Raw genomic sequence first — 25840 nt, forward strand, 5'->3', positions numbered from 1 at the left:
ACATCACCACAGCCCTTTTCACACATTTAAGTTCAGCTTGGGTAAATATAGGATAAACAAATAGTTTTAGAACTGTAAGAACTGAAAGAGTATATAGTTTTTGCATGTATCTTTTTGCATTAGCTCTGTGGAACTGAGTATCCGCAGCAGAGAAATTGTAAAATACTTTCATTCTATACTACTTGATGCATGACTAGTCTATCTGTTTCTGATACAGAGCCATGCTCATTTCAGGATTTTGGTTCAGACTCCTCTTTAATATATACATTGTATTTTGTTTTAAATCTGTGTATCTGAAACCCCATAAATTTTGGAAGGGTTTAGAATCCCAGTCCAAAACCTAAGTTGCTGGCTGGACATCATCTTACTAATGGGGGCAAACCAGATCCTGAGATCTGAACACTGGGGAGGGGTAAAGTGCTTTGAAATCTGGATCTGAATTTTGTGGCTTTGGTACTAGTCTGAATTCACATCCTGTATGGGGAGGTAAAGAAACACAATATGTTTCAGCAATTTAGCTGATACCTGGAACTCATTGAGGGGCTAAAAATTTTTTATGCTAATGAGTCATCTCAGTTATGTGTCAGCACTAGTCATGGAAGCGGTGGTTGTTAGAACTTAGCAAAATCTATTGAGGGAGCAAGTTTACTCTTAAAAATAAAATAAAATAAAGCAGAACATTTGCCTGTTTTCTCAGTCTGGTAAGCATAATGCAAGTGTAATGAAGAATATAGGGCTTGTCTTTGTGAACAATGTCATTGTGTAGTCACCCACTGTTGTCTTTTCTCTCCCCTATTTAGTTTCTCTGCCCAATACTTTCAGGGGAAGATAAGCAATGTTATCACGTTACAGCAAACATCCCCTTAATATTCAGACTGGTCAAACATTTTCTCTCAATTTTGTTTTTCAGTGGAAAATTGGATTTTTGACTAATCATTTTTTTTCTGTAAAATGACTGCTTTCTCTGGAAGATATTGACTTTTGTTCAATAAACTAAACCCAAAACTGAAAAGCGTTTGATTCAGAAATGCTGCCGCAGTACCTCATCAGAATTGTAACTCAGTTGGCTCATGCCTCCTATTGTCCTTTATGGGCTGGATTCATCAGGCAGACTACATCTCTTATGCTGCACCATGACTAGGACCTCCCATGAGGCACCTTAGCAGCATGGCTGAATAGAAGTTTTTGATTTTAATTTTTTTTGCTGAAAAGTCAATATTTTCTGTGTGTGTGTGAGGGGGTGGGGAAATCGCATTTTCTGACCAGCTCTACTTAATATTACTTTTGGTTCTATCAGCATTGAAGCAGTTTAGATTTCCTATTAGCATAAAGGTGAATTTGTATGGTTTTATATGGTGCCTTGTGAGATTCTATTTAAAAAAATGGAATTGGCTGTAATAGGGGTACTAGGACATGAATCAAAAACTTGCTGACAGACTAAGCAAAAATAGTACTTCACTGATTTGGTTAGAGTGCTATTGGGTGTCATGCAAGGGTCAGTGTTGGATCTTATTTTCATTAATGGTATTGCAGAGAAAATAGAAAAAAAATGATGTTAAGGTAAGGGGAGCTGTAAACACCTGAGCATAGAAAGAAAATAAATGCAATCTGGAAAAATGCAAGGTGGTATATTGGGTGTGTGGGGGGAAATACTGCAAAGCATGGCTATAAAATGAATAGATGATGCTTGGAAAGCAAAAATACCAAGATAAAACTAAACTGAGTGATGGATTATAAATTATAAATGTCGGCTTGCAATGAGGTCTGGTTGCAAAACATTACAGGCCAGGATGTGATAATCCTTCTGTATACAGCTGCAATTCCAGAGTGTTTAAAATATTGGGGTACCCCAGGGCAAGAAAAGGCCTTGATAAACTGGATAAAGTGAAGGACAGTAAAGCTGGTTAGTCTTGGTGAGGTGTGCATATGCTGAAATAACTTGAAGGGACTCAACCTTAAAGAGAGATTTAGGTTGGTATCACTAGAAATAGTAGGGTGATAATGGACAAGGAAATATTGAGGGTGGACAGTGTAAAAAAAAAGCTTTCCCTAGCTAAAGATTAATAAAGGGTGTATGGAATGTTCTTCCAAAGAAAGTTACTGAATCTTTTCACTGGAGTTCTTCATATTCAGTGGTACAATTCACCCCTGTGAAGGCCAGCACAAGGCCCATGTCCTACATAAGACCCACATAGGCCTGATTTTGACATTTTAAGTGGAAATTAAGAGATGTTTAGATCTTGAGCTGGCCTGCTCCACAGGGGCCAATTTCATTCCCTGGTCCCCTTAGCTCACAGGTTAAGACAGGTTACCTAAGAGTGTGTCAAATTTTTTCACCTTCTAATGTAACAGTGCACAGCACTCAGTGACAAATAGTACCACTTCAGAATCATGGCTAACCTGCTAGATTCTAGGGATGATTATAGTTAACCATTCAGGTCAGTAATCTTCATCAGGAGAAACTTCCATCAATGCAGGAGAATAGCTTTCCCCATTCCATTTACAACATGGAGGCAGTGAGCCAACAAGATAAATCAAATTAGCAGCCAAAAATCTGATTCCGTGACAAGATGTCATAAACGCTTTGGGCATCTACAGCAACTGATTAGTTTAACTTAAAGAGGCTTAAATTGTGTGTCTAATCTGGAGATACAATATCTCTCCCCTCTGGGATATGAGAGGATAGTTCCACTGTTGCTTTTTTATACTGACATCAGTTACATTCACATTTTAGCTATAAGCCTGATTTTCCTATCACAAGTTACATAATTGATTGTATTTTCTTCTCAAATTAATTATTTGAATAGCTGTTTGTTTTGTGGACCCACAATCTGTTTGTCCTGTTTTGATATCATCTAGGCTAAAAATTCTTGGTCTATTCTGGGAAATAATCCTAAAAATATAACTTGGAAAGGCAAAAAGCATAGAAAACTTTTCATGTTTCTTCCTCCCAAAAGAGGCCATGAAGCAGTAAAGCATCCAAAATACATGGCAATTGCCACCATTATTTATTGACAATATGACAATAATATTCTTCCGACCCCAAACACGTAATGTGCAAACTGCTTAGCAGCATGAAAATAGAATATAATAGTTATTTATTATAAACTCTTGATACTATGAAAAATTTGTAAATACTTAGGAGAATGTTATTCATATAGAACAAATTAACAATTTTACATAGAATCAGCACAGAGCCTCTAAACCACTTATAGCATAGTGACTGGTGTGTAGGTGTAGCAGCGTGTCTGAAAAGGTTTGCATTTCGCCTGTGGGGACAAATACTGAGCAGGCTTCATTGCCCATGGTAGTAGGCTCCAAGTACTTTTCTACTGCACTGGCAGATTAAGCCAGCGGAGAACCAGTGCGTGGGCACTCCATGTTCCCTGAACCCTGTGGAGCAGAGTTCCAAGGTAGTTCTGTGCACAGCACAGGTTGTAGGGGGAAGTCTGGGCAGGCCCAGCATGGGATCACTACATGTATACGTTTTACGAATCCAGAGACCTCAACCCCCACCTGTTTGGGAGCAGCAACAGCTGCCCAGATGCATGCTGGTCATTGTAAGCAAGGGCTGAAGATGCTGGTCCCATACTCTGTGACGTTTCTGAGTGGTTTGGTTAGTGTCCAGGCCATTCACATAGACTTGGACTTTCTTCCAGGATTTGGCCTTTTTAAAGCACATAACCAAAGTGACTATTTCCTGGTAGGTAATAAGTAGCTGTGAAGGTACAAGGCAAGACAAAGACTCCTTGACTGAGCTGAGTTCACTTATATAAAATGCCTGAACCCTGGAGGCCATTGGTGCTGTCACCAACTTGAAAGAGCAGAAAGATATAAAGAAAACAAAATACCTTTTCATGTGCTTTAAAGTGCAAAGCTAAACTGTATGGCACCATGGGTACAGTATTGACAACACTAGTCTCTTCCTGACAAATAAAGACCAATATAATAAGCAAAAGGAAAGTAGGATTTCATACCTACAGATTTTCATTTAAGTCCTTACTAAGCTTCTTTTCTGATGTATAGTATCTGACAGTATTGCTGTAACCCCTAAAAGTTATTCTAGAACACAAAATTGTGGAAGGGAGAACTCACTGTTTTCCATTTTGCATGATTAAAATTACTCAAATTTATGTTTACAGCACTTGACTTTTGTAAGCATAGCACTTCATTGATGAGGCAGGTGTAGGTTGTTGGGGATCCTGGGTAGTGAAGGGCAGACCTTGGATATAATTTTCATGATATATTTATAGTTCATAGAATTGAACAGAAATTTAATCACTCAATCTAAAAGTTAGAAAGTTTTTGAGTTTATCTAACTAGATGTTAATTTCACAATACCACTTTGAGGTGTTTTTTTTAATTCTGGCGTAATTTCCTTTTTCACCTTCCAAAGGTTGTCATTGCAACATTCAGATGGCCTTATATTTTATATCAGACAGGAATTTTTAGAACTGTTTTCTTGAAAAGATGCTCTGTTGACATAAATTAGATTCCTAGAATAATAGATGATCTGCTTGAGTATTAATGTTGCACTTTTGTTTTTTCTTTTGCTCTATAACAACTCTGTATATGTAATGCTGTTGTCAGTGGGCTATAGAGCTTTTGATTATCACTGGAAAAATCTAGCCCTGGCTGCTAGAGTGAGACAGCCAATACCATCAGATAACTGTTGGAGGCAGATGTGAAATGTCTTGGTAATCTAAATTCAGTTTCTAGTGGACTGGTGTCTACGTCATAAAACCATAATCCGAACTGGGACTAATTGTGGCACCCTTGTTGTCAGTTGAAACGGAATGGCTGAGGACTGAATGTGCATTGAAGACTATTTTTCCAACTTAAGAGTGAAGTACTTTGGTAAAGGAGGATGTGGCAGCATTCACTGCTACTGCCTATGCTGAAACTGCTCTGTGCATAAATAAAGGATTTTGGTCTCCAGAACTGTCAATCCAGCACTGCCGGGGCTTTTTAAAACATTTGTGTAATGGAAAAAAATATCTTCCTTTTATGTGGGAAAGACGAGTACAAAATTGTGCTATCAACTCTTTAAAACGCTCTTATTGAAATCCTATCAGGTACGAAACCAGCACTGGAGTCTCATTATGGAGAGTGTAGTCCCATCTGACAAAGGAAATTATACTTGTATAGTGGAAAATGAATATGGATCCATCAATCACACATACCACCTAGATGTTGTCGGTGAGTAAAATTCTATCAACTACAAGAATTATTTTAAATTAATGGCTTAATTTTATTTCTTTATTTAAAACTAAATGTAATGGATATTTTTTATTAATTTTAAGGATGGTTTCAGGGTTGGATATAAGAATGTAACTTCTGTTCTTTGAGGCTATTTCTACTGCCTTGCAACTACAGCAAAACCTCATTGATCACACACCTTATGCATAAATTCTCTCTCACACCCACTCACACTTACACACCAGTTTCCTTGTGTCTCAGCAAAGATGTGGTACCCAAGTGTATGAGGTCTTATATTATGAATTCATTATTGTTATACAATATGCTACAGTACACTTACAAGTGCATTATGAAGTGTAAATAATTCAGATCTCACCGCAGTTGTCAGAATTGTCACATGGTTCTCTGAACTACTGTAATTATAGCTTGAAAAAAAATCTTCCTGCAAAGATCCTAATCTCAGTTACACGTGTGTAACTCTGGAGTGTTGGACTTGAAGTCAGTACAATTAATCTGGATTTACACTTATGTAACTGAGATCAGAATTTGGTCTGTGAAGTGCTGATATCATTTATTGAAACATAAAGGATAAATGTTGTGAAAACATTTAGCTGATTGAGAATCTTTTTTTTTTTTGAAAATTCTTATCAGTACCAAGGCCTTCATTTAGGAGAGCCTTAAGCACATGCTTCACTTTAATCATGTGCTTAAGGCTTACTGACTTCAATAGGATTGAAGCACATGCTTAATTGCTTTGTTTAATTAGGGCCTAGAATCTCAGGACCAAATTCCGCCACACATGCTCATTCTGAGTAGTACATACTTAAGTGAGTAGTGGTACTCAACGTGACTGGTGATAGAACTGGGTCCTTAGTTTCTAACATGTGAATGTAGCTCATGCTCACACCAGATGGTGAAAATGATGTGGGCATCTGAATCTTAGTGAATAAAACCACTGATTATTCAGCACTGAAAAGTAACTTTGGGCAATTGCAGGCCAGTTCCAACTAGAGACAGGTGGTCCATTCTATCTCCTGTTAAATCAACAGGAGTCTTAGCATTGACTTTGGATAGGGATCAGACCAACAGTGACCCATTTTTGTCATTTCTATATTCATTCATTGTATTTATACAAATAATAGTGCACCCAACACATTGTCTCTGGATACCTGTAAGTGAATTAATAAAAATCAATGCCGCGTTTAGATCACAACTGTCCAAATCTGCAAAAAATTACGCCCTGTATATAGCTGTGAATACAAATGTTTCCCAAGATTACTTTGAGGGTGAGATTTTCTAAAGCATCCCGGGGGCTTAGGAGCACATCCTGTTGACTTAGGGACTTTTGAATTTCCCACCCTGAGAGAATAGAGGAGCTTCACACCTCTTCAACAAACTTGGCCCTATCTGACCAGTAGAGACAGAGAGAATGCCCTGGAATGAAGATGTCCTTCCCCCAGACATTTAAATTTCAAAAATTAGTTAATCTGAGCTATTTAGCAGATCACTGCTGTAGCTTTGGTTAATGAAGAGAGATGCAGTTTCTTATGGAGTTAAGACCCAAACAAATGTCAGGCCTTTTACAGCACTAGCAACACTTCGTAGTCTGCATAGAGAGCATATTCATACAGTTGAGGTGAACTAACTTAGGGACAAAGCCATTTTTGTTTGAACACTTGTTTAAACAAAGTTTATTGAGGGTGCAGCACCAACGGCTGCCAGGAATTGTAGTAAATTGTATTACACATGGCTCCATCCTTTGCAGACCAGCTGGTGGAAGGGTGCAGTCGAACCACATTAGCTCACCAGGGAATGCTAGCAAAGTAAGAACAGAGTGGTACTGAGTTCTGTAGTGATTTTCTTTTCCCTTCAAGTCCTGGCTTTGTTCCACTTTGCTTGAGGTTACAAAGTGTTTGTAGCAAGTTAAGGGGGGGAAAAAGGACCCTTTTAAAATGCCTGGAATTTTCTTAGCTGAAGTGAAACCGATTAAAAGGCGCCAAAACTGGCCAGTTTCACATTGACTGTGTACCCTTTCAGCCAGTTCTCTAGCAAATGTGTTCACCATGGATAATGCTGTCACTTGAGTAAATATTTGCCAGAAACCCCTTACCTACTCTCCCCCTTTAAGCCTTTTCTGAATGTCATGCATTCAGGAATATTATGCAGAAGTTTATTTTTCCTGGCAGTAAATCACAGTGGCCTGCATGAATGAATGGAATGGTAACAAGGATTATGTCATTTATATAAATGTCTATTCCTTTCCTATAGAGAAGCAGAAAAGTAAATAATGAAGCCAAGATTTCAAAAAGTGATTAGTGATTTTTTGATGCCTCCATGTTTAGGTATTCACTTGAGACACCTCATTTCAGATGGTGGGTGCTCAGGCCCCTTTCATGTGACTCAAATTGAGCACCCAAAATCATTGGTTACTTTTGAAAGTGGCAGTTCATGTTTTTTGGAAGCTAGCCATTTTAGCATTTAAAGTGTGCATAACCATGTTTAATCCCCAATAACCCTGCCTGTGTGTGTGTGTAAAATGTTTTTTGGGGGATGTTTGACTTGAAGTCCTATATGTGCATGTACAGACAGACGTTTGATTCAATGTCTGCTGAAGCCACTATGAGTCTTTGTACTGATTAGGACATTGGATTAGGACCCTCGGTTGAATGCATGTGGATGGGATTGTTGGAAGGGGGTCAGGCAGATTTCCATGGCTGCTGAGATACTGAAAGCCACTGCTGAGTGTGGTGGTTGGGCAGGAGGCAGAGTGGAGGACTGAATTAAGTCAGGCACGGAAGGAGACCTCTGTCAGCCCTTGTCTATTGTATTGGTGTATTTCTATGGAAGTTTGGTTTGTTCTATTCTGCTCTATACATTTTCAGCTCCCATAGGGTTAAGGAGGGTTGTGGATGTGTGTTGAGAGTCAGTCATACTCCTTGGAATGTTTAGCCATTGGTGATCACCTCTCACAAACTTCAGGCCATAATTTTAGGCCAAGTTGTATACTCAGAATGTTTGAAAACTGTCAGCTGAAACTCTTTGAAATAGATTTTCCTAAATGATTTAACTGGTTCCAGAGTTGATTTTTAGTGTAAGTCATAAGGAATAGTATTAAAAATGGGAATCTATTTTAATAAAACGAGCAGCTGACTATACGGTGTAATGTAGAGAAACCTCTGATTATGTCACAGTTTTGGGAGGTATCCCAGCAAAATTCATGCCAAATAATGACACAATGCTAATTGGGAATATCCATTATTACTCGACTCAAATAACTTTCCAAACCCTGAACCCTTTTGACACGTAGAAGCCCAGAGCCAGCAGAGCATGAGAGGTTTTCAGTCAAAATGTAGGTGTGAAGTATAGTCATTTTTACTTGTAATTACTTGGAAGAACCTTATAAAATAAGGACTCAGTTGGCTCAGACATTCTCATTCAAATTTACAAACCTGGCACACAGTCAGACTGAATTTCTTACAGCAAGTGGGAATAGAAATAAAAGTAGCAAATTATTAGCCATCCATATGTATATCACAAAAGACTTGGCCATATTTACAATAACTTCTAACTGTACAGTAGAGCTGGTCAGGAAACTTTGATGGACAATATGATTCTTGAAATGTTTTGTGATGCCCCACCTCCCCAAATTTTTGACCAGCTCTAATGCAATTCACATCACTGCAGAGGGTCGAGCAAACAGAATAGACACCACATTTGCTTTCACAATGGGACTTAAGTGGTACCTGGGCTTTGGGTTGGTCTCTTGCCAGTGGGTGAATTTCACCCTGAGACAATTAGGTTGCAGTATCAGCAGATGATGAGGATTTATTACAGGCCTGACACATTTTTTAAAATTCTAGTATAGCTCAGTTGTTTTACACACACACCTTTTCAACCATCCATCTCACCCTGTAAACCGGGAAGTGTGTTTTCTGGAAACCAATACTCTTTCTCTCATCTCTGTGTCTCCCACTCTATTCTCTTCACCAGAGCGCCAGGAAAACATCAGTGAAAGAGTTAGTTGTATTGTCAAAGGGCTATCATCTTTTATGATCTTCAAGCATTAAATAAAACCCTCCACAGTACTTAAACTTCCCACAGAGGTGGGAGAAGGCATTAACATCATGTAATAAGTGATTGTGCTTATTTTTGTTCATAGCAACAAAAAGCTGAGTCCTGGGGTTTGATAGTGGACACAGAGCAGTATCTCTGGGACTCCATGGCCTATGGGAAGGATTCCATGCCCCTAGAGATCTTGCTAAACTCCCTGTATAAATCACTTTGTTGAGCCTTGTCCAGAGGAGAATAATTAAATTCTTATTTATTATGGTAGTGCCTAGAGCCCCAAACAAGATCAAAGACTCACTGTGCTAGGCATTGTATGTACAAATAGTAAGAGTTGACAATCGAAATACGTAAAGGATGGAAGAAAGGAAGTATTATCATCCCTGTTTTATAGATTGAGAACTGAGGCACAGAGAGAAATTAATTTACCCTAGGTCTCACAGGAAACCTATGGGAAGCCAGGAGTTGAATCCAGTTCCAAGTGTCCTAGTCCAGTGCCTTCAATTATAAGACCATCCTTCCTCTTGTAAATTTTAGTTCATCAGCTGTTATTAGTGTTCAGGTGAAGTACCTTTTTATTCTGCTGTATTTAATAGAAAGCTCACAAAATCCATGTATAAAGTCATTCAATCTTAAGGGGAAATGATTGGAAATTACAGTTATCATGTACCAGTTGTATGTAGCAAATTCAGACTATAGAAAGCAACCTGGGAACACAGCAGTGCTGGGGCTTTTATAAAATTAGATTGCCATTATCACCAGGGTGCAGCTTGGGTAGCAGTTGCTCTCTTTAAGCATGGGAATAATTTTACAACTAATTGAATTATATTTTAACAGAAAAAAAGAGATATTCACTGAACATTCAGGCTGTAGGTTGCGATTTGTCCTATGTAATGTGATTATCTAGGGAACCAAAGATTGGTTAGGTTTCAGTTTAAGTGCTTCACGTTACCTCATCTACTGGGTGTTATAAGCAGCTAACAACTGCTCAACATCCTCAAAGAATGTGTAGGAAGACTATGCCATTGACTATGAAATTAATAGAATTTGTCAAAAACACTTTTGTCTTTTTTTAAAGGTACTATTGCAACCTGTTTAGCTGGTTATTAATCAGTTCTAAATTATCCAGTTGGCTCATACTTGTGGTTCAGTTTTTGTTTAATAGAATATAAATATAAATGCAGTTGAGTACCTTTAGCTCTACTCTATTACCGTAATTACTATTTCAGATGAAAATGGTGGCAGAATAACTTCTCCATGAGGAGCCATTTAAAAGGTTCTGTTAAACACTGTTCTGTTTAAAACCCTTTGCCCTGATCCTGCAAAGACTTATGCATGTGAGTAGTCCCATTGACTGATGTGTGTAAAGTTACCTACTGAAGTCTTTGCAGGATTAGACCTCTTATTTTTTTGAAGCAAATTTTCTTAACTATGTTACATTATTAGACCATCAAAGATTCTAAACAGCCAATCTACTTTTCACTGTTGGTGATTCTTTTCTTTTTTGTATTTCTCTTTGGGAATGAGAATGAACTTCACTTTTGTTTCTAGTCAGTTTCACTTTCAGGTTCTAGTGTGCCTTAATGTTGCAAAAAACACTGCAAGGTTTTTTTTGTTTGTTTGTTCCTTTTTAAAGAGGCGTGTTTCCATTTTGTTGTTTCTAAATTCAGGGAAATCTATCCATTGATCTTAGATTTTGTAAACACTTACTTTTCAGAACCTAAGGGCCTGTGTCCCTTCAATTTATTTTTTTTAAATATCGTATTCAATTTATATGTAGGATCAATAATGACTTACATTGTCTAAATGTATAGCTTGCCCTCTGTATCATCCATGTCTGGCAGGAGTTAAATGTAGGTATTACGACCAAGCCCAAACTTGCATTTCTGGCAGACATGAATGAAAGTTGTTGACTAGATCTTTACATGGCATGCTTTAGCGTGACATATTCACCTGAGTGCATGCAGCCTGGGACATGATGGGACAGAGACGGAAAGAATGAAGGAATACATACTGCCCTCAGGTATTTGGTTAAATTGAAAGAAAGAAGGTTTTATTCAAAGTACTAATAAGCCTGACTGTGGACTTTACACCCAGCATTGGGCTTTTGGCAACACATGTACAACTCCGAGAAGAAATTACACAGATTGTTTAGTGCTTGAGGCTGTGTGCTTCACTGTTGAGAATAAAGACTGTGGTATGATGGTTCAGCAAAGGGAAAGTGAATTGATCTTCGTCCTTCCCCCCTCAGCTCCTGTTAATAAAGTCAAAATATTCCAAAACTGTAGTTTTATAGCATTGAAGCTTCTGATTTCATTGAAGTAATCTGGCTAAATTATATTTTATGAACATATACTAGCATCATTACTTCATCCGTTGGGTGAACGCTGAATTTGTCACGTTTGAAATGCTTTCTGCCGAATCTTTTGTGAGAGGCCTGGCCTCCCTGTCCCACTTCCTGTTTTCTTACCATCTCTTTTTGGTTTGAGGAATGCTGAACGGGACATTATTGCAGCTCTTGTGCAGATTATTATCTTTAATCTTGCCTTTTAATTCATTCAGCTTCACACTCACGGAACTTCAAGTAGAAGTTTGCAAGAGTTGTCTGAAAATACCAATAAGCATGTTGTATCCCTAGATGTGCGTTTGGCACTTGCTGAAGTGCATTTGTGTAATCAGTGTCTTTGTGACCCTCCACTCCACAGACTTATCCATGTAAGAGGTGTGAGTTTGCTACTGTGTCCAGCAATGAGTCTGCTATTAGTGCTTCAACTCAAATCACAGGGCGCTCACCCTTTTGGCTCTGAAGGTCCCAGGATTCAACTCCTTCTTTTGGTCCATGTGCATTTGTTTACACGAGTACATTATTATATTGCAGTTTACCCATGCCTTAATAATTAAAGCTATCAGGAAAAAGAGTTGGTGCTCCATCTTTCTAAGGCAGATAGGTTAAGTACCAAGCAGTTTAATGGGTGAGATCTCTTGGATGAGATGTGGAATTCTGTGGGCATTGCAAAGACACTAAAGATATAAAAGAAGAGGTTTTCCCTGGCAGCCTTCATGCAAATAGCACTCTGCACAAGAGGGAGCAGAGGGGACATGTGCCCTTTACTCCAGATGTGGCTGCATGTCAAACGTGTTGAGGATTTTAAGTCATTAGACCATCATTGGATTGCTACCATTCCCAAGGTGCTTCAGTAGCAGTTGCTGCATTTTAAGCATGGAAGTACAATTAAAGCTGGTTTAATTAACCCTTTAAAGCCCTGTTTTAATAGCCCTATTAAAAACCATAGTTTGTGAAGAATTTTGGGATATTTTAGGAGGAGAAATGCTCTATACATAAAAATTGATTATTTTTTTCAGATTGCTCTTTGAAATATTTCATCCATTCAGGTCTACTAAAGAACAACATTGATAGTGTTAGAAGTAGAGCTGAATGGAAAACTCATAATGACTAACTACTTTTATGTTTCTCTTTTTGCAAAATGTTGGCAAGCAGATTGCAAAGTTCTCAAATGTATCCGTTATTGGAAATTATTTCTCACCTTCACAAATTATTCTGTCATAACAATAGCTCATGAACAGCTTGCTACAAATAGTCACTATTTAAATTTTAAAACTCACACTGTTGGTTAGTGCTGTGAGCTAGCTGGTATTGTTTCTCTTCTCTGGTTGGATGAGACACATTAGTAACCAACACAACTTATATTTCAAATGTCAGTTTCAAGTATACATTTTTCAGTGTGACTATTTGAGCATTTGAGCTTAACTTTGTTTTGGCTGGGTATTTGTGCTAAGTAGACAGGAAAATACCATTGAAACCCTTTGAGTACCTACCTGGGTTTGAATATTTGTAGAATGCTTCCATGTCCGCAGTCAGCATTCACTTTCAAATTCAAACAAACGACTTTTTTCCGCTCTTCACTCAGCTCTACTGAGATGGCATTTCCATCAAATACACTTGGCCAGGAGGATAGAGATGATGCTTCTGAACCTCAAGGGAGGAACGTGTAAATCTGTCAATTAATGAGCACCTCTAGCATGAGGAATGTAGTTTGTTTGGGGGTTTTTTTTTAGTAAACCCGTAAACAATTGATAGATGTTCAGATGACTGGAAATAGCTCTTCTGCTTCACATGTATCTCGTTACATGTGAAAGTTATGCTGTCCTGCCCATTAGAATGCTTATGTTAAAAGTCAGACAGATCTAGATACAGAAGGGAGATTAATAGCTGAAGAAAATTACATGGGAGACATGCTTTGTCTTTGGTACATCTACAGCAGGGGTTGGCAACCTTTCAGAAGTGGTGTGCCGAGTCTTCGTTTATTCACTCTAATTTAAGGTTTCATGTGCCAGTAATACATTTTAACATTTTTAGAAGGTCTCTTTCTATAAGTCTGTAATATATAACTAAACTATTGTTGTATGTAAAGTAAATAAGGTTTTTAAAATGTTTAAGAAGCTTCATTTAAAATTAAATTAAAATGCAGAACCCCCTGGACCAGTGGCCAGGATATGGGCAGTGTGAGTGGCACTGAAAATCAGCTCGCGTGCCGCCTTCGGCACATGTGCCATAGGTTGCCTACCCCTGATCTATAGTATGTTTGTGCCCAGGCATTGCCAGCTTAAATGTTTTCTATTAAAGCTGCTTCAGCTTTGTTTGTTGAAGCAGTGGAGTTAAGTTAAAGGAGATGAACAAATATATGTTTGCAGTTGGCCCATCTAGATACAGTAACTAGTGTACAGTAAGAAGAGGGAGAAGTGTGAAAACATTGTAAAAGAACTCAAAGGGTTTCAATGGTATTTTCCTGTCTACTTTGAAGGCAGACACATTTCAGGGAAGGGAGAGTTTGGAGATAGAAAATATGTGGTGGAGCCACACTAATAATCATTAATACTTTGCATTTTATAGCATCTAACTAACTAATTAAATCTCACAATACCTGTGTGAGTTAGGAAAATACTATTATCATCATTTTACTGATAGGGAACTGAGTCACAGAAAGGTTGTGATTTGCCAGAGTCCTCTCAGCAAACCTTTGGCAGAGTCAGATGTAGAACCCAGCCCTGAGCTTTGACACTCCCTTCATCTCCACCATCATTGCCATTATTAAGTGGTTGCGTGCTGACTGGGTGCTCACTGCTACCCACAACACACAATTCCATCCCCCAAGGAGCTTAATGAAACATCTGGAAATGGCCTGGATAGTAACATTTTCCCCACTTTCCAGCCTTGTCCGTGAGACGTTACATGCCGCTTTTCACATTCTCTTGAAGTTTTAGAAGAAGCAAATCAGAAGTAATTTCAGTGGAAAGCTTTTCATTGTTCTGCTTCCCACGTTTTTTTTCAGACCCAAATGAGGCATTTCTCCTTTGCTCAGATGTGCATAAAGCTGTTGCTTATACATGTAGCATATCAGGGATACCACACGTGAACTCCTAGGCTTAGTAGGGCAGACATGAGTCTTTTTTCAGCTAAGACGCTTTTTCACTCTGGCGAGGCTGATGAAATGCATACTGTGGCAGACTAACAATAGGGTGTTGCACTAAGGCTAGTCTAGTATTAAGTATTACCGTGTGTTGACAACTTAGCATTTTAAAACAAGAACGTTCATGTTGCATGCTTCAGTTCTTGACTATGTCTTGACCTGTCTTTTTTTTTAAACCCTCTGGTACACTCATGATTTTAAAGAACAGATTTTATTTAATTTTATATGACTTTTATAAGGCCCTGATCCAAAGCCTGTTGAAATCAGTGAGAATCTTTCCACTGACTTCACTCAGCCCTTATAAAAGCGGCATTTTTCCTTGTAGTGTCATGTTCCATTTTATTTTGCTACAGCTGTCTTATCCCCACCCTGCAGGGGGCTAGTGAAGTTTTAGTCCTTAATCCTGAAAAAGTGTATGCACATGGTTAATTTTATGCACCTGAGCAGTCCTTTAGGAGTCAATGGGAGTACTCAGGTGCATACAGCTAAGCACATGCATAAGCGTTTGCAGGACTGAGGCCTTAGTCTTAATTCCCCTTCCTGTCCTTACATGTCAGGGCTCCCACCTGGAATAAATCTTGAGAGTTGCAAGCACTGACCGGAGTCTGACGTTTAAAAAAACTAATGCTTCAGTGACTGCTTGAAAAAACACAGCAAGGTGCTGGAAGGTCTGTGGTAGTTGTTGCTGTTTACATTGAGCCACCACAATTCAATTGTTCTCTGCTTGATCTAAGAGAACATATAAGCAGACAGGGTGACATCAGTGGGAGTTTTGTCCACGTAGGGAGTGCCGAAGAGGGATCAATATGTCAAGTCTGAGGCGAAAAGTAAAAGGAAGAACAAAAGAGTTGAACACATGAGTCATTTTTGTAAAGGGTAGAAAGGTGTTGTCGTTTTCTAAACTGACCTAGATGTGATTACTTTTAAACCAGGAAGACCGTTTTCAGATGGCACAAAGAAACACGGTGACAAATGCTTTACTGCATACAGTCTATCAACTGCTCCAAGTTTTTGTAATGACATATATTTTAAAACTATAATTGTTTAAAAATCACAGATAATCCCAGTGAAGCCATTCAAGCTTTTCTTAAAGTTGTGAGTCTCATAATGTTACCTAAGAACTCTTATTCAGTAATCAACTTTAGGGAAACAATATTGCCTCTGACTCTCAAGTGTGGTATTCCAGTCTTATGCTAGTGTTAGCTCCATTAGCTAGTGTCAAACTGGAGTACTTCAGTGGACAGTTAGACCCTGTAATTAGAAATGTCAAAGCATGTGAAACAGCAGCGGAAAGAAACACCCCAGTCTTACAAAACTGGAGCCACTAAACTTTCGCTAGGTCGGAGGAACAAAGAAGATGGTGAAGAAAACATAGGATAAAGACTTTAGTCCCTGTCAGCACCTACATGGGCAGACCTCTGTGCCTGCATGAAGCCCTACTGACTTCATTAGGGCTTCTCGAAGCACAGGGGTCCACCCACATGGGAACGGTTGTGGGATTGTGGTCTTAGATATTACCTCTTCAAGGAGTCTTGAGCTGATCAGAAATATTGTATACAGAGAAAAGAGAAGAATATGATCAAAAGATAGAAGACACATGTTTCCCTAAAAACTTAGCAGAACAATAATTACATAATAAAAAAATCTTCTAACCAGTCCATACTTATTGTAACTCATAAGAAACTGTTGCTGAACAGTTAAGCTGCTCGAATAATTAGTAAAAATGTATTGAGGAACAATTATTTTATCAAAGATGCCAACATTGGTAACAAATTATATGACCAGCTCTGATGAACAAAATTGGTCCAAACCGTAATCCATTCTGCAAAATCCATAGTCCATTCTGCTTATGAGTTACCTGTTAGTAAACAGCTCTATGGCAGGGATAGTCTTTCCAGTGTTGGGAAGGAATATTTTCTCTAGTTTACCATGTGGTTATCTCCAATTTAAAATTACAGAGTGAATGATTATTTTATATATAAAAATAGAGCATCACAGTTCACCAGAGCTTCTGAATTGGGTATAAACAGAATGCAGTGCTTTGTGAAACAAGAGAAACCAAACTGACACACCGCTGGTTGAAGCTACTCCATCCCTGGTTCAGTGTATATATATAATATATGACATTAATTAGTAGAGGTACTTGCCTACACCTGCTTAGTTGTCGCTAGTCTCCTGAAGCAGCAGCCATCCCTCAGCTTTACTTCTGCACATCATTGAGCAAGTGCAATGGAATGAATAGTGTTTTCCTTCTAGCATTTCAATGACACAGGCCCCCATAAACCATTGCTTAGTTCTGGAGTTAGGAAATTTAGGCATGGATTGCCACCGTATGAGGATACACTGAGGGAGGAAATCTCTGTGGACACTCTGAAGTTTCCTCTAATCATCTTGCCAGTTTGATCCCTCCTATGTCACTCTACCTAGGAATGTATAGCCCATGACACTGCAGATCAACTTGAGTGCAGCTGGGGACACAGGGCCATCTGAACTCTCCACTCTGGCTGGAACTCCCATGGCCGTAGCTTCCCTCAGAGCCCTACTTGAAAGAAGATTCCCCAGTGCAGAGAAGGCTCCAGCAACAATTAATGCAGCCTGAGGCTTCATTAATTTTTGGACAGATTTACCATTGGTAGCTGAGGTATTTGGTGATGGACAATGGACGTCTCCCCTGGCCTTTCTTTTTCATCCCTTTCTTTGACACTTTTGCCTGGGCCCTCTACAGCATCCAGAGTGTGGGGCATAGAGGTATGGAAATTGGGATGAAGATAGCACACTTCACATGCATCAACCCAGCAAATCTGTCCCTTGTGGATCTCCAATCTTCCTCCTGGCCTTTAGAAACTTTTCTGAAAATTCATCAGAACAAGTGAATTGTCGTCATATATCTTAGGGTACATCTATACTTACCTCCAGGTTCGGCGGTAAGCAATCGATCTTCTGGGATCTATTTATTGTGTCTTGTCTAGACGCGATAAATCGATCCCGGAAGTGCTCGCCGTCGACGCCGGTACTCCTGCTCCACGAGAGGAATACGCGGAGTCGACGGGGGAGCCTGCCTGCCGCATGTGGACCCGCGGTAAGTACCTTGTAGTTCGAACTAAAGTACTTCGACGTAGCTGAAGTTGCGTATCTTAGTTCAAACTGGGGGGGTTAGTGTGGACCAGCCCTTAGAGACTCTTTAAATGAAGCTTTCTAATGTCAGTTTTGAGTGCAGAAGATAGACAACTAGCTTCTGAAAATGAACTGTTAATCAGAAGTAATATTATAAACTATAGCAATAGAGAATTAAAATGATCAGAGGAAACAAGTGTCCACATCACAAAAACTCTGTCAAAGTTGGCAATAAATACAAGGTTGGAAAATGAAAGACGACTAATGAATGCAAGACCAATCATGAGTTTAGGGAGATCCTTGAAAAGGCAGTGAACTAATGCTCTTCTGCAACTTGTAATTAGCAAGGCACATTTAGCAGGTGACTGATCTTACTGAAAATAAAGGTACTTACATAATAGTGTTGATAATGGCGGGAGCTTTGAGTGTCACTCACTCTTGCAGAGTCATCTCAATAGCTGCTGCTCAGAAGCTGCAGAGACACTCACTTGACTGCATGTCCAGGAAAGGAAGAGGGTCTAGCACAGTTAGGGAGACCAGACAGCAAATGCGAAAAATCGGGATGGGGGTGGGGGGTAATAGGAGCCTATATAAGAAAAAGACCCAACAATCGGGACTGTCCCTATAAAATCGGGACATCTGGTCACCCTAAGCACAGTCATCTGAAGGGTCAGCTATCTGCAGGACAGATCCTGTATCTGTTGCTCTGTGGAGGGAAGAATTCCCGTGTCCTTTCAGCCCCCTCCAACCCCACGCCCAGAGCCTCAGGTTCTGCAGGGTCTGGGAGGTCTCATTTCCTAACCAACTGCCTTCCAAAGTGATGCTCTGCAGGAAACTCCATGAGGTCAATCTCGTGGATTTTTCTGAACTTCCTGGCTCCCTTCTGCAGATTTCTCTGCAGGAGGAAGGCAATCTGGCCTGATGCTTTAATGTTAATAGGTTCAGTAATGCATCTGTTAAAATATGACTGTTTCTTATAAATTGGTGGGTATTTTTGTTTGTTTGCAAATTGTTTACAACCTCCGTCTTTTCAGATGTCAATTCTATTATTGCTATTTAGGCAATTCAAAAACTGGGCAGGGGAAAACAAACCCTGAACATATTTATATATTGGTATGTAATTTAGATATCTTAGCTTTGAAATAAGGCATTACCTACACTGATGATCATTGTGGCTCTGCCTCTTGTAAAGGAAGTGATTGAACTCTAGTGAATGATTGACTCTTTAGATGTTGACCAGAAACCTACTTCTTTGGAAGGGGAATAGGCTGTTCTTTTTTTTAAACTCTGAGTTACTTATCTCCACATTCTCTTTAGTTACTGAGAATGAGCCATGCTTTTTGTTTGTAAAATATTACAGTGTTTGACTTCAAGAGGAATTAGAAGGAAAGTAAAATTTAACATGCTCTTGCTCAAATTTATATTTTTCTAGCAGTGTACTTCGCTAGTTCCAGATCATTTTAGAGAAAAATATATTTTATTATTTCAAAGCAATGTAATGTGAGTTACTAAAAAAACACTTTAAGAAAGCAGAATTGATCTTTGAAATACCCCGTAGACCTGAATTTTGTTCAGTAATTAAATTGTTCAGTAATTACATTTTGTTCAGATCTTAAATAACCTCAAATCTGAGGATTTGAGTTAATGTGTCGGAATAAAACAAGTGCCTAGTAATTTTTATGGTGCTAGAAATGCAGTGTTTAGTATGCCTGAAAACATTAGGACATCTTTCTACTCTCTAGGGCTTTCCCCCATGTTATAGCAGTTGATGTTGACCTGTTTTTTTGCAAACATGTTATGTTAGCACTGGGAATGGAATGCTATAAAATTTAAATGGTCAATTAGCAAAGATTTATTTCCCCAGGGCCTGATTCACCTCTCTATCACACTGGTGTAAAAGGAGGAAGTATGCTGAAATCAATGGAATTACAGCAGTGTAAAGCTGGTATAACTGAGAGGACAGTTGGGACCAAGTTGTTTTTATCAAAATATTTACTATTTGAGTCAAATTATCAAAACCGTATATATTCTCCATAATTTAGTTTATCTACAATGCTTAGCTACAATTGTTAGATGATACAAAATAAATCTACATTCTTAAGTATCCATCAGACAAGTTCTTTATTTCAAAATTAGTTCCTGTTAACTTTGAGGGATATTTTTGAGAGAGAACTTTCAACTCTTTTGTCTATCTGTATTGAGCAGATTTCATAGCCTCATGATATTTGAGCAGCCAACTGTCAACATGGGGATAGCTGCATGCTAATGTAAGGCTTATGTTTTAAATGCACATATTGACCTGGAATTCATAAACAAGCTCTGAGATAGCATATAAAGATGCACAGTCTCTTTGATTAGTTTTTGCACGTTGCATAGAAACAGTATATGACATTTTAGCACTCTGATGGAGACTTTCCCAAAAATATCTTACACAGAAATATTGTCAGCAACATGGTCACAACTTTTCAATTTTACTAATTTTTCCATAGTTTTCTTTTCCCCTACGTTAATAAATACTCTGTTTCACGTGAAGTAATTATCTAATGCCCTGATCTTGCACCTTATTTAATGAACACAGACTCCAGGATTTACACAGAGCCCCGGTGACTTTGTATCCTGTAGCTTGACTTCAGCAAGGCTCCATGCATAGTGGGAAACAAGTAGCAGGATCAGGGATTAAGAGTAAACTGCAAAAGCTCTGAATCATAGAAATCAGTTCTAAATCTGTGTAGTCTGCCTGTCCACTGGAAGTAGATGAATAGGAGTTGAACAAACACTGATCAGCAGTTTATATCCCAGTGTGCAAACTTTAATTTGCTTCTAATTCATTTAACTGAAATGCATTTAAGGACATAGCAAGAGGAAATTTCACAAATCCTTACCCCCATTTGACCTGACTCTTTTAGTAATTTAGGAGCAGGAATATAAACATTGCTTTTACTTCTTTACTTGGCCTTTTTTTTGGAGGGGAGGGGGGTTGACAGTCATCAATAAAAAATTAAATTGTTGATGGCTATTGAGATAAACCAAACGTGTTTTGTGTGTTGATGCTGGCATAGTAGGAACTTTTCCAAGATGTTTCAGGCCTCATTCTCTGGTTTGTTTAAGGGCAGAGAGTAAGGTCACAAAGGAAATCAAACCCTGATGTGGAGAAATGAAACATGAGGCCTACTGACTTTTAAAAAACATTTTAAATAACATTCTCTAAGGTTTCATTTTATACTGAAGGCAGCTGTAATAAGTTTTGGAAGATGGTGTAAGGTTTCTATTAAAGGGAGACCATGCTTGCTGTTTCTGTACCCAGAAGAAGGAGCAGGGGAACATGGAATTAGACCCTATTTAGCATAAGGTGAGAAACTTTATAAGTTCTCTCCTGGACTATAAAATAGTAATTTATACATTCTACTGTAATTTACAAATTAAATATTAAGCTGTTCCTAGGCCTTAGAACATAACACAGATAGCCATGGAATAATTTAATAACTGCAACACAAATGCACTTTTTCCAAAAGTAAAACAAGACTGCTGCTTTGTAGTACACTGCCAGTGTTGCGTCAGTGAATAAATTCCCAGGAGATGCTTGCAGCATGCCAAATATATTGGACTGTATGAAAGCTCCCATTGTTCAATGGGCATCATTATTTGCTATTACACTCACAATGTTTGCTTGTGAAACAATTTATTGGAAACTAGTATGTTTAAGAAAGAACACTTGATTTGAAATTCAGTTGATTTGGCTTATAACATTTAAGCTCTTATAATACATTGCCTCTGTACATATTTAGGTCCATTATTCTTTTCTTATCTTTTAAATAAAATGTTTTGAAGGGGCCCTGGATGGCTCAAGAGATTTGGCAATGTGACTTTCACTTCTAATTCATGAGTTCAAATTTGATCTAGGTCAGTATTAACTGTAAATATTTACCATCCAACAGCTATTTAGTGACTTACATGAAGTGAGTTACTGGTCTTAGTCTCATTTCTAATAGGTATCCAGGTTACAAGAAATGTCCCTCACAAATAGTACCACTCGGAACCCCTGTTCATCTCAGAAGAAAGGGCAAGGGGTGGATGGGTATGGAGAGTATACTGCATTCACTTCTAGACTGCTCAAAGTTGAGGATGTTGAATGATGTACTGTGAGGAAGTTTTCACTGCTCCTGTCAGTTATGATGTGTGGATAATTAGGAGATTTCAATGTGCAGGGCTGTCATTAAGACAACTTTAATTGACACTAGAGTGACCAGATAGCAAATGTGAAAAATCGGGACCGGGGGTGGGGGGCAATCGGAGCCTATATAAGAAAAAGACCCAAAAAATCGGGACTGTCCCTATAAAATCGGGACATCTGTTCACTCTAATTGACACCAGGTGGAATGGTTTTAAGCTTTGTCAGAGTTCCTTGTCCACCCAGTGTAGCCAATGGAAGCTTTGGGAGGTTGATCCTGTCACAGAAGTCAATGAGAAGTTTGCCATTGGCTCCAGTAGGTGCAAGATCAGGCTCTGTGCACACAAAGAATGTAGAAGCAGGCTCCAAGAGTGAAATCCTGCCTTTGTGGCACTCAATGGCAAAACACCCATTGACATCAATGGAACCAGGATTTCATCCCAAATCTTTACATACTTTGACAACAGCTTTCTGCTAGTGACAGTAGCATATTGACTCCTCTTGTAGGTTCACAGACTGTAGAAGTAATAGTTAACTGACAGTAAACCCATCGTGGTATTGAAGATAATTCCATATTTCTCTAAGCTATACTTAGAACAGGAAGCAACTTTGGTATTTCTGATGCTGTAGTTGATAAAAGTTGACTTTTGTTCACTGTGTTTCAAAAGCCTACTTAATTTTTGTTCCTCTTACAACAAGAGTTTGATGCCTATGCAGCTCTTTTAGTGATGCCTATAATAACTTCATTTATTTTAGAGCAATGATTATTTAATCGTATAAAGTCATAAAACTTTGTTGTTGTTTTTTCTTTTCTGGTTTTATATTAAGTAGAATAAATAAAAACTCAAAAGCATTTGTTATGCTGAACTGTAAAGTAAAATTTATTTTCCTTATTCTATGGTGGCCCAACCTTGAAAAAATGTAAATTTTGTTATGTGGCCTCTTTCCTGTCCCCCCTCCTTCTTCCCCTCCCGCCCTTCTAAATGGGTATTCTTTGTACTACAAGTGTAGTACTCAAGTGATCTCCTTTGAAGTGTAATTTTTGTTATAGATTTTGGCTGCAGTGTTATTTCAGAGGAGTCAGCCAACAGGCTTACAGGGCTTTTTGGCTTGAGTTCATAACAGTGTTCTTGGCAGCACCGCTTATTTATTTATGCATCTTTATTTTTTCTCTCTTTCGCTCCCACTCCCCATCCCAACAGAACGATCACCACACAGGCCCATTCTCCAAGCTGGCCTTCCAGCAAATGCCTCTGCGGTGGTCGGGGGTGATGTGGAGTTTGTCTGTAAAGTGTACAGTGATGCTCAGCCTCATATTCAGTGGATAAAACATGTAGAGAAGAATGGCAGTAAATATGGGCCAGATGGATTACCGTATCTTCAAGTTTTAAAGGTGAGGCGTTTCGGCACATTAAATAGCTATTTGGCGTATGGAATATATGTTGTGTGAACCCAAGAGTTTTGAGATCAGGTCTTCTGTTTTCAAGCTGATTAGCTGAAAAAAAAAAAAAAGAACATATCTTACGAATGCAATATTATGTTGAAATGTTCTAGTCTAAATGCTAATTGCGCTAGCTTATGGAAAGTCTATTGTTCTTCCATGGTTTCTTAAATCCATCTCTAAAATAATTTATGCATGTTATATTCAAAGAAGTGAAAAGCCACTAAAAGAACTTCAATGCTATTTATTTGTAGAGAGCATCCAAAACAAACCAAAGAGAATCTACTCCGTCTCTCACATTTCTTGAGCCTCTTCTTTTCAAAGGCCCCTTAGTAATGGTGAGATCTGCTGCCAATGACTGTTGGCAGTGCTGGGTTCTCTGGATGTGGAGCCTGCAGAGATGTCCATATTTCACCAACTTGATGGGGCATATCAATGGCACAAGGTTATTCTTCTTGGCAGGCATTCTAAGGAAGTTCGTTTAAGGAAATTCTCTGTTATGAAGTTTTCCAAACTGGTTGGCGATGCCAAGAATCCAACCAGTTGGCGTCCAGACTGGTCAGCTATATACCATGTTATTCCATTGAACTAGTATACCAGCTCTGGTGCTCTTCCTTTCCCCTCCCCCACTTCTATTAACAACTCCTCTTAGTTACTTCTGATTAAAAAACCCAAAGAACAAAAAAAATGTTTTGACACTGGTGTTTACACTAAATGGAAGGTATGTTCTCATGGAGTGTTGGTGGTGGGACCATAAACAGAGTAATGTCCATATTGGGCAGCAGTTACATTATTCTCCTATGTTATTGGTCTATTCTAGCATTCGGGGATAAATAGTTCCAATGCTGAAGTGCTGACGCTGTACAATGTGACAGAGGCGGACGCTGGAGAATATATTTGTAAGGTCTCCAATTATATAGGGGAGGCCAACCAGTCTGCCTGGCTCACTGTTACAAAAGGTAACAATGTTTTTTAAAGAAAGCTGGATGTGTAGAAGCTGAAAAAAAATGGTGCTTTGGGAGACTGCAGGCAGCTTGTAGGATAATTCTTTGGCCTTGGTATATTTTTAATCCTCCTTTGGTGATGCAACTGGTATTACACCAGCAGCCATGGAAAAATTCTCACAATAGTCTCTGTCTGTGCTCTGTGTTTTCTGAAGTTGATCTGTCTTAACCAATTTTATTCTCTCTTGTATTTGATGTCTGTCTCTGCATTCAGGTTTGTTGTTAATGCTGTATATTTCATCATAAAAAATACAGGGTGGTATTACATAATATTAAGGTCTAATTTTTGCTGCAGCAAATATATACAATTTACATATGTACATATCAAGACATATGTTAGCACAATATTTAGTCATTTGTGACCTTCTAAATTACATGCACATAAATTGCATGTGATTGATTCTCCCCGCCCCATTACTTTGTTACAAAATAACTATAATTTAAAAAACAAAGGCTTGCAGCATCATATTGACAATTTATACCTGAAATGATTGGAAAAAACGATGGATAAAATTTTGCTCAGTCTCTCCTTCATTTACTTCAATGTAGTTTCTATTTTTGTTTTAAAATTGTGTTCTCTATATGTCTGGCCTAGTTTCCTCTTAGCAGTCAGTGCAGTGCTTTACCCCTGTTGAACAGTTTGTAGGATCAAGGGCTAAAAGTCTCTCTTTCTGAATTAATTCTAGCTGTAAAAATTTGGATAATCGATTATACAAAAGATGACGTGTCGTGATTAGTGTTGTCAACACAAAACTTTCAAACAACATGGTTCAGGCATCAAAAATCATGAGATTTGTTTACATGTGCTGAGATTTTTATATATATACTTGGGTTCTATTTTGTTTGCCTCCTCGTTTTTTAACCTGTAGGGCTTTCTAGCTTTTCTCCACAATCATGGGCTAGTAACATGAGGGGGAAAGAAGAAGAAGCAGCTGAGATTCTCACATAAATGATTCTAGGAGATGGGGTTTTAAGAAAAGCACATCATGAGGCTAGATAATTGAAAATGGTGAGACTTGGCAGCATTGCATAATATGCCATATTTGAATACAATGCAATGGATAAGTAATCCTTAGGGCCATATTCCGCTCAAGATAGCGAACAAGTTGTTTGTGTAGCTGAGGTCAGAATTTGCCTCTTAGGTTTCATCTCTTCAGTGTATATTTTTGTATGGCATTATTCTCTCTGGTAGCTGAGTGGTACCAGATACTGTCCTACTTTGTTTTCTCTCTGTTTTTCTTTCAATCTACTTTTATTCTTAAAAAAAGAGGAAAGAAAACTAAGTGTTGTGGGTTAATTTTTCCATGTCATTTGATTGCATGCATGTTTAGGTGGTGAGTTTAGGTCTGGTGAAGGGTGT

At 38.5% G+C, this 25840-nt stretch overlaps 1 protein-coding gene across 13 annotated transcripts in view; it reads left to right on the forward strand.

The window, feature by feature from the left end:
- The window catches only part of FGFR2 (fibroblast growth factor receptor 2), a 94359-nt gene that overhangs the window by 33257 nt on the left and 35262 nt on the right, over nt 1-25840 (forward strand). For 8 of the 13 annotated variants that reach the window (XM_005307685.4, XM_008173308.4, XM_065552344.1 and 5 more), the window contains 2 exons: nt 5076-5199; nt 23238-23428. In XM_005307685.4, the coding sequence (XP_005307742.1) occupies nt 5076-5199; nt 23238-23428 (315 nt within the window). Of the gene's footprint in view, nt 1-5075; nt 5200-23237; nt 23429-24296; nt 24436-25840 lie in introns of all 13 variants that reach the window. The other 5 variants (XM_024109913.3, XM_024109914.3, XM_065552346.1 and 2 more) reach the window with 1 other exon arrangement.

The sequence above is a fragment of the Chrysemys picta genome, chromosome 7, assembly GCF_011386835.1.
Source record: "Chrysemys picta bellii isolate R12L10 chromosome 7, ASM1138683v2, whole genome shotgun sequence".
In the NCBI taxonomy this organism is placed as follows: domain Eukaryota; kingdom Metazoa; phylum Chordata; order Testudines; family Emydidae; genus Chrysemys; species Chrysemys picta.